Source organism: Palaemon carinicauda, chromosome 21 (genome assembly GCF_036898095.1).
Source record: "Palaemon carinicauda isolate YSFRI2023 chromosome 21, ASM3689809v2, whole genome shotgun sequence".
Lineage (NCBI taxonomy): Eukaryota > Metazoa > Arthropoda > Malacostraca > Decapoda > Palaemonidae > Palaemon > Palaemon carinicauda.
In genome coordinates this window covers 23,029,154-23,038,904 of record NC_090745.1, presented here as the reverse complement: position 1 = coordinate 23,038,904, position 9,751 = coordinate 23,029,154, and the positions used below count along the sequence as shown (strand labels likewise).

General features: G+C 41.9%; 1 protein-coding gene across 1 annotated transcript; it reads right to left on the bottom strand.

Annotated features, from left to right (window-relative positions):
* Positions 1–6,669: 6,669 nt before the first annotated feature.
* Positions 6,670–7,326, bottom strand: LOC137614798 (uncharacterized). The gene has a single exon (XM_068344464.1). The coding sequence runs from the start codon at positions 7,324–7,326 to the stop codon at positions 6,670–6,672; it is 657 nt and encodes a 218-aa protein (XP_068200565.1).
* Positions 7,327–9,751: the final 2,425 nt, after the last annotated feature.

The following is a 9,751-nucleotide window of genomic DNA, read 5'->3' as shown; positions in this document are numbered from 1 at the left end:
GGAAGGAGCTAGGCCGGATGCTTTACGTCTGGGGTCAGATGGAACAGAGGTCGAACTGGAGCCCGACTTCTCCAATGGGATCTTTGCAGTACTTACCATCACTACCTGCACTTGGTCTGAAGGGGGGGGCCCATACGAGACAACTCAAATGACAGCATTTACCAAGGCGTCGAACCATGCAGGCTGCTTTCCTGACGTAGGAAGGATGGTATTCTCGCTAGGAAGGCAATGCGAAGGTCACCAACTAGGGGAACGTGACCTTGGTACCTGGAACGTAAAGGAGAGAGGTTTCTTACCTGTGACGATAGGTACTGGCATGGCCTCTCACTCTGGCTAGGATGAGCGAGTAGAAGAGGAAGATATCTGTACCTTTGAAGAGTTGAAGAGTCCCTTCTGGATAGTAGGAAAGGGTACCGAATGTCCATGATGGGATTCAGCTGGAAGTTAGCTATTTCTGCGGGAAGAAAAGAGGTATCGCATAGGAGAGGCTCGGGAAGGTCCCAGAGTGACTAGACTAGGAGCTGGCCTAGATCTAGGTGAGAGTGCTATACGCACACACTTCAATGAATTATTGTTTGTGTGAAAAAAACAATGGTTTGTGTATTATAAAAAAATAAATGTCACTTAATAAACTGTCATTTAAATTCATAATAAATTGTAATATTTTTGTTAACCCTCAAGTGGCACCCCACCCCCAGGCAGGATTGCATGGGTAAATTGTCTGACTTGATGAAGTGTGGAGAACCTGTTAAGGATGGGAAGAGTAATTTGGACTCCCCTCTGCTTTGGAAGGTGATATAAACTTGTCAAGCTGGTGAGTGGATATTTTCTAGTTTTTTAACGTGGGGAATTCTTACGATATTAGTGCAGTGGAAACTTTAGTGAAAGAAAACCCTATGGTTGAATAGATACTCAGAGATTTTTTACCAGACTCTGTTCACTCACTGTGTGGATCTTGAACTGCAAGGTGGTGGGGTCCTCCATTACGCTTGATGATTTCTTGTGGTGCCAGCTGGGAACTTTGACAATGATTGGGGCTGCCAGGGTTGGCTGATGAAAAAATTTTGTGTCTAAACATTTATTGTAGCAGTAGTGTTGCTTGGTGAGATAGATGGACCATCCAGGCAACAGCAACGTACACACTGTGGCGTTCATTAATGTACTATAATATGTAGATGTTTGTAGCATGGCTTTAGGAAGTTAGTATACTGTATTTGTAACCGTCCCCTCTGGGTGTAACACTAAGGGTTGTAAGTTTTTTTATTACAAATTTTTTGTCTTACTGATGCAGGTGAGATTGGAGAGACAGGTCAGATGTGTAACCTTCTGTTATAATCCCTTTGATCGTAACGGAAGCAATCATTCAAATTATATTTGAATTTAGCCAAGATATTTATACTATTTATACTTGTATATGTAGATTAAATATTTTTTAAATTGAATCCCATGAGGCTCTGCTTGGATATATTTATGTCTCTGCTTCTGGTTTTTGGAGACGTACTTTCTCCTCACTATTTTCTTTTTCTCAAAATAAATATTTATATTTTTGTAATCTGTATTTTTCCACTACACCATATAGTCCAAGAGCTAGCAGCCATTTATTTACCGGAGATGACCAAAATTCTAGTGGGCATTTTTGGAAAGGTTCTACCATGGGACATCCAAAAATGGGTATCTTTAAGTTGGGCAGGGGTGGGTGTGGATTTTATTAACTCCTTTTGCCCGAAAACGGTCTTTTAATTTTTCGGCAATATATGGGGGTGGAGGAAAGTAAATTGGCTGCAGCTCCTTTCATCCTGGGTCTAGAATAAAGAACTATATACCAAAATGATGCTATTGATATGCAGATTTATTTCATATCAAATAACATCAATTAAATGATTATTGGGGGTCACCAAGGGTCAAAAGGTCAAGGTCAGCCTTTTGCAATGCCGGTTTTGGGTTTTAGCTGTATTTTGGCTAAATAAGACATCAAAATTTGCCCAGGGTTTACTAAATATGAATAGAATATAAAGAAGAGACATAAATAAAGTTTTTTTGAAGAATATGGGATCTATTCCAGCAATATGACTGATATGACAAAAATCATTATTAAACAGTTCCTGTGAAATGTACTCCTCAAACCGTTTCAAATTTAGTTGATAGATGGTTCACCTATATTACTGATTTGTTTTATTGACTCTGTGTGTGCACCTGTTTTGTCTTTAAAATATTATAAAAACAGCCTCTACATTGCGTTTTAACATCCTTGAAATTTGTAAGTGTGCACCTGAATTGCCTGTGTCCTTGTCACTTGAGGATTTTAAGAAAGAGCAAGTAGAAATTCCAGACCTTCTTCATTTGGTTTTTACCATACTTCTCTGTGTCTTGCAGAATAAAGATAAGCCTAGTGAATAAGTAAAGCTAAGGGTAGTCTCACTATCCCAGGATGTTATTTACTGTACCAGCCAGGGATGAGTAAAACCATCCAAGCATCTTTGTCTGGGAGTCGGAATGAAAAGCCTCACAGGTAGTCGCAGAGTTGTGGAAATTCCTAATCACTAGGGTCATGCGGTAAGTTATCACACAGCTGAATCAATTGAGACGGATATAGCGTCAAAAATCACAGCAGAAGGGCGGCTTTTACCTGATATGCTTTTACCTCAAGTTGGTCTCTCCACAGGTCTTGCTTGGGATAATTATGACGAGCTGACAGAAACCCTATCTGGCAAAGACACTCATCATGACACCATTGTGATATGCTACCAGAATAGGCCTGCTGCAGGTGTGATGCAAGGTGCTGAGACTGAAGGGACCACAAATACTGATCCAGCTACTGACCAAGTACCTGTGAAAAGGCGACGAATATTTGATGCGCCTTAGCGACAAATCATGCCATATAAAAGAAAGCCATCACTGTCGAGGTTCAAATTTGAAAATATTCACAAAATCCACAATCCAGCCTGGAGATAGCAAAGAAAATTAATATTATCTGGTTAATGTGCTGCTGCCTGATGTCCAGCACGCCTATGTGGCAGGCTGGAATTTCTTGGTCACAGAGGACAGACTCCCTTTGCAGTAGATTGGGTATATGGAAAATATTGAACTGCCACCAAGAAGATTGGATGTAGTTAAAGAAACTTTGGTCAGGTCTCAAAAGGTTGCAAGTGAGTGCAGTGAGGCATATTCTATATTGACATGTGACCTTGTTATCGCAAAACCTGCACTCCAGAACCAAGCACAAGAATCCTATTTCTTTGACAATATTTTTGTTTGTTTTGGTGCATTTCATATTTCCATGGCTTATTTCAGCGCATTAGGTTATATTGTTGAATAGTCTGGCTGTACCGAGGTTCTTAGCTTGGCTGATGTGTTGGCTCATGGTTCAGAACGAGGGTTCATTGGTGGAAAACATTTGAACAGATGCAAGCGTATCCATCCCCTGTTTGCACTTGCCTTGCAGATTCTGCCTTTTAAGCAATTTTTGGTAGAAGGTGGAGTACCAGATGAATGCATGGTGTTGCTGAATTCATTTTCTGTAGACCCATCACCCCAATCACTTTTGATATTATTGGAGTCCGCTGTAATTTGTAATTTGTTGGAAAGATATGGTAAATTCTGTGATCAGACTTGTCAGGGTCATCATGGCTCTACTGCTAGGTTCTGGTTTCTCTACATTGATCTCATTCACATATTCATGCTTTTTGACAGGGCCAGCAGGACATATGACCTAGACCTCTACATCTATGCTTTAGGCTCAATGATTCCTATATTCTTTGCAACTCACAAGCCAAGCTATGCCCGTTGGATGTCATTGTATCACCTCAATCTGCTCAATATGGAAATGACACATCCCGGAATCAAGCAAAGTTTTGAAGCAGGTGCACTCTCTGTGCAGAGAACTAGGAATACCTTTTCCAGAAGTGCATTTACTATTACCTTACAGCAAGCTGTGAATAGGGATGCCGCATCCAGCCAAAAGGGTATTGCTGCATTTACACAGAATGTTGCAGTCCGTATGGGGTTGACAGTGACAAGATCTTTTAGTGGAGTATTTGTGAGTTGTCTCCTGGAAATGGCTGGAATCACACTGGTGGATGATGCAATACAGGAACTAAAGCCATCAAGGATAGCCAAAGACAATGCATACCTTAAGAGCACGATCACAGAGGTGGAGAACACTCTCAATCCATTCACTGTTAATGATGATATTCTGTATTGCCTAAACACTGGATGGTGTGAAAGACAGACTTCTGCAGTCAAAAGAAACTGGATCTACTTGGCATCAAGTTTTTGTTAATGAATGTAATGTGGATGGTGGGCGTTTTGAACGGACTGTTAAGCAAAGAAAGGTGATAAATGTCACACAGGATGCAGTAACAGTGAAATTCACCACAAAGGACAAACAGATAAAGGAAGAAAAATGCACCAGAGACATATTTAGAAAGCTGCTGTATTTTTCAGTAACGCAATAACTTGATCTCAGTATTGACCTGTCCTATCCTCTCACTCCAGTTCCTTTCTCATTGTGTCATATAACTGGTGATATGAACAAGACATCAAAGAGGACATTAATGGAAAAATTAGAAGCAATGGGAAACTTGAATGCCATACCAAACAGGACTGATGTGTATATTATTGATACTATATTCTTCTTCCGTACGCTTGTCATGCCATCCACCTAGGGGGGCATGGCAATGTCCATTTTGAAATAGGCTTGTAGCACTGGTGAAATTGTACACATAGTCTGTGACACATATCCTAAGGGCCAAGTATCAAGGACATTGAACATGACTTGTGTGGTAGGACACCCACTACCTACATAATCACTGGCTCGTCACAGAAAAGACCACCAGATCTCAACACGGCTTAGAGCACATCACATTTCAAAACAGAGTTTTTGGCCTTCTTGAAGGATGAATGGTCATCAGATAGATATGCATCGACTCTTCAGGGACATCAGGTCTACTTTACAGTGGAGCATGAATGCTACCTTTACACTTCAGCAAGTGAAACTGTCAACAGGATCCTGGTTCATGAGCTTCAGTGCAGGCATGAAGAAGCTGATACACGGTTACTGTACCATGCAAACTTTGTTGCTGTTAACCATGATGTGGTCCCAGTGATTGCCATTCGCAGTAACGCCACTGACGTCTTCATCATCATTCTCTACCATGCTAGGTTTCTTAATGCACAGATTTGGATGGATGCTGGATTGAGTTCTAGAAATTCCATGCGTTTCATACATATGTCACATCTCACATCTTGCAACCAAGCTTCCATGCGCTGACAGGCTGTGATTACACAGCCTGTTTTATGAGAAAAGCAAAGTGGAAGCCATTTGAAATAATGAAAAACAACCCTAGGTTCACATCAGCAATTAGTCACCTTGGAGACTCAGATGTCATCGATCCAGATGTTGCTGCTGTAGTTGAAGAGTACTTGTGCATTGTCTATGGAGTTCGGAACCTGACAAGTGTTGATGAAGCCAGGCTTCAATTTTTCCGCAGGTTGTATGCCCTTAAGAAGGAAACTGATCCGTCTGATAAAATCAAAACTACAGACCCCTGTTGTCTTCCTCCTTGCCAAAGAGTGTTGCAACAGAAGTTGCTAAGAACTAACTTTGTTGCACACAAATAGAGGAATGCAAGGGAAGCCGATCCAGACTCATTTGGTCCTTGAAGGACATGGCTGGAAAGTCCAGAATGGCAGATTGATGATTGTCTGGTTCACTGGCTCAAATATTCCTGATAAGTTAACCATTGAAGAATCTGATGTACAGGAAGATGATGATGATGATGATGATGATGAGATCAGCCATTCCTCGGATGAAGAAAAGGAAATAGATTTTCAAAAAACTCCATACTAGTAATATAGCTGGAATAGATCTCACGTTCTTCAAAAAACTTTATTTGTATCTCTTTTTTATATTTTATGCATATTTAGTAAACATTTTGCAAATTTTGATGTCTTATTTAGCCAAAATACAACTAAAACCCCAATCCGGCATTTCAAAGGGCTGAACTTGACCTTTTGACCCCTGGTGACCTCTAATAATAAATTAATTAATTTAGTTTAATATCAAATAAATCTACTCATCAATAGCATCATTTTGGTATATAGTTCTTTATTCTAGGCCCAGTGTGAGAGGAGCTGCAGCCAATTTACTCTCACTAACCCCCAAAGTTTGCCGAAAAATTAAAAGCCCGTTTTCACACAAAAGGGGTTAATAAAATCCACACCCACCACTGCCAAACTTAAAGATACTCATTTTTGGATGTCCCATGGTAGACCCTTTCCAAAAACGCCCACTAGAAATTTGGTCATCTCCGGTAAATAAATGGCTGCTAGCTCTCGCTCTAATAGTGTCCCCTTCTCAGTCACCAATTATATTTGTTGTTACAGTATATGATACTTTTATAAAATCTAACCTCAGATTCAAGCTATTTGTAACTTCTGCTGATTTCTTCCAAAATTAAATCCGCGGTCATACTACATGTTTATTCAGCAAGCTTAAAGCAAGAGAAGACAAGAGTGAAGCAAGGTTCTAGTTGGGTACCCTTTCCCAGTATAAAATCAAGGGATGGTGCCCAGTGCATCCTTGATTGTCTACCTTTTACCCAGATTTCTAGGTATCCTACTGTCTCTTTTTGTGTAATGAAATGTTGAAGCGCGGTTGGCATTCGGACACTAGGCAGTCTGCTTGTTACATCTGGCCACAGTCCGCAAACCACAACAACGCGTAGGAGCTGGGCTATTCGTCAAGGTTTTGGAGGGTTTGGTGAGTTTACGAGGCGAGAGGCGAGTGTTGAAGGTGACGAGCAGACTGAGGAACCCAAGCAGAAAAGTGAACTTCTCATGATGAGTGGGCAAGCGATGCTCGCAAGATGAAGGCGAGTTCTCGCATGAAGGAAGGTCCTCGTCTCTGTGGCGATTGCGAACTGGACGGCAATGGTGAACCGTTAAGTAGCCCTTGAAAGACAAACGGTGATCACAAGCTGGTGAGTGATGATCACGAGCTGGAGAGTGATGATCAGGCGTTGGTAAGTGACGATTGGGATCTGGCGAGTGACGGTCATGAGGAGGCAAGTGATGGTCATGAGGAGGCGAGTGACAGTCATGAGGAGGCAAGTGACGGTCATAAGGAGGCGAGTGATGGTCATGAGGAGGCAAGTGACAATGACACGCTGGTGAGTGACCATCACGAGCTGGCGAACACCAAGAAGTCGGTAAGTGACAACCACGAGCAGGAGAACGAGGAGTAGGCGAGTGACGATTGAGAACTGGTGAACAGCAAGGAGATGACGAGTGGCAATCACGAGGTGAAGAGTGACAATTACGAACCATCACGAGGTGACAAGAGGCAAGCGGCTGATGAACTACGAGCAGCTGATGAACGACGAACAGCTGATGAACAACGAGCGGCTAATGAACACGAGAAACTGGAGACTGACGATCCCGAATAGACGAGTGACGACCACGAGCTAGAGGGTGGCTATCATGAGCTGGAGCATGGCGATCACAAATAAAATAGTGAGGATCACTAATAAAAGGGTGGCGATCACAAAAAGGAGTGTCTAAAAGATCGTTGGTCTATAGGATCATCGGGGTAGAGTCTCCTGACAAAGAGTGAAGGAGAACTTTTAGAAGAGCAGCAAGAACTACATTCCCTCGACGACGAGGAATAGCGATCACTATGGTGGAGAGGGCTCCTGTTGTCAACAGCATGCCGGCGAGGAAATGGAGAGGTGAAGCGTCGTCGGCAGCAAGATTTCTTAGCAGGGGAGACATGGTATGAACAGCTGGACGTCTGCGGAGAGGCAGGGCGACGTCTGGAAGGTCTCTGTGATGGAGTATAAGGGAAGGACCTCACTTGAGGATGAGGGAGGTGAATACCCGTAGGAGAAACATACCTCGGACTTTGTCCCTCCCCCACAAAGGCTGAGAGTACTCAGCATCTGCAGGTACGGTGGAAGAACAATCACGTCGGCAGCAAGGGCGGAAGACACTCCAGGGGCGTGAAGTTCAGCACTCCTCGAGAAAGGTCTTTGATCTATGAGGATGACAGAGTCCTTCTCCTCTCAGCACTCAGCTGAAGAAGCCCCATCAGCGCCTCCTTCAAAGGGGGACCGATCACACCCTACAAAAGCCAAAACTGCAAAACATCACAAAGAAAAGGATCCCACCAAGAGAAGGGGCAGAGCTGCTTTCCCTAGGGGAAGCAACACTGTCCCTCGAACATTGGGGTTGACCTGGTATTAATTGGTCTACACTCCTATTCAACCATTCTCCAGAAGATACAGATTGAGCAGGAGCTTCGGGAAGAGATGGGGGGGTTCAAGACTGAAGTCCGAGGTTTTTTCAACTTCGAAGAAGACCCTTAAGGCGAAGAATCTCTTTTGGATTTATTCTTGTGCTGGTGATGAAATCTCTCCCATTGGGAGAAGACCACTCCCAGCAGCCATTATCCTGATCACAATGAATGGGGGTTGAACTTGGCAGAGGACACGGAGGTCCCGCAGGAGCGTCCTTCAGGTCTTGGACAGGTCCGCATGATGGACGGCAAGGAGAAACATCAAGCACACCTCTGAAAGAAAAAGCAAAAAAGAATTAGTCAGAATGGCAAGACAAAAACAGTGTGAGAGGCAGAGAGCAGTAACGTCCGTTCTCGGCCGAGCCAAAAGCAAAAGGGACGAGACAACACTAGTGTGTGAGAAGGGTAGTGGACTAACACTGCTAAAAAGTGGGCAGGTAATTACACCTCGCTTAAAAGTCTTATGGCTAATTTTTCAGCTTCGCCGAAAGTATAATCCCTATAATAGCGAAAGTGTTTTTATTTAGTGTCGGAACAAATACAGTATTGATTGCTGACCTGTTGGATGTTGAAACATAACAGTAAGTGTTTGTGTCAATCAAGATAAAAGAGAAATGGTGCAATATCTACACATTTATGACTTCCATTTAGACAGTTGCATACTCCGTTTGGTGCTTCAACAATACAGTATACTGTAAATGAGTAAAAATTACAGGTGATAGATTGAATCCGGTACTGCACTTGCAGACATTACTTGCTCCTTCAACATTATAATGTCGGAAAAAAATATTGTGAAGTACCCTTCTTTTATATATAGTTGCATTTGCTTTTAGAATAAGACTCTACAAGGAGTGAAAACCATCCTGGGGTATTACGGAAAAAGATAATACTGTACTGTATTGTATTATAATCCATGTTATACAAGTATATATTTTATCATATTTGTTAGTGTTTGTTGTAATTAATCAATACGTTTCATATTAAATTCATTGGATTGAGAATTTATGATATTATTTTAGCTGGTTTAGGTAAATATCAAGTTGCATTTTTATATAATTTTTTATGTAAAATATGTTTACATTATGATTGATTGATTTGGAATTTTCTGGCATCCTGACATTTAAGGTCCTTGACACCGATATCTTTTGTTATAAATAAAGAATAAAAGGAAATTCAATTTAAAACAACAAAAGCAAAGATGTCCTCATAAAAGTTAAATACCTTTCAGAAGACCTGCTTCTGAAATAAATCTAAAAATACCACTAGCATAATAGGACACATTATGTCCGAGAATCTTGGCAAGGATGAACCTGCCAGCCTCAGCTTGAGCCTCTAACAGATATCTACTTCTTAAAGTGCTAAAAGTGGGGCATTCGGTTAACAAGTGCTTCACTTTCAGGGGTACCAAATAGTCGTCGCAATATGGCTGGTGTTAGCCACTCATCAGAAACTTGTGTC

What these genes read in the sequence shown, in the direction of transcription:
- LOC137614798 (XM_068344464.1), bottom strand. Translation starts at nt 7,326, where the DNA reads ATGGTTCGTAATTGTCACTCTTCACCTCGTGATTGCCACTCGTCATCT.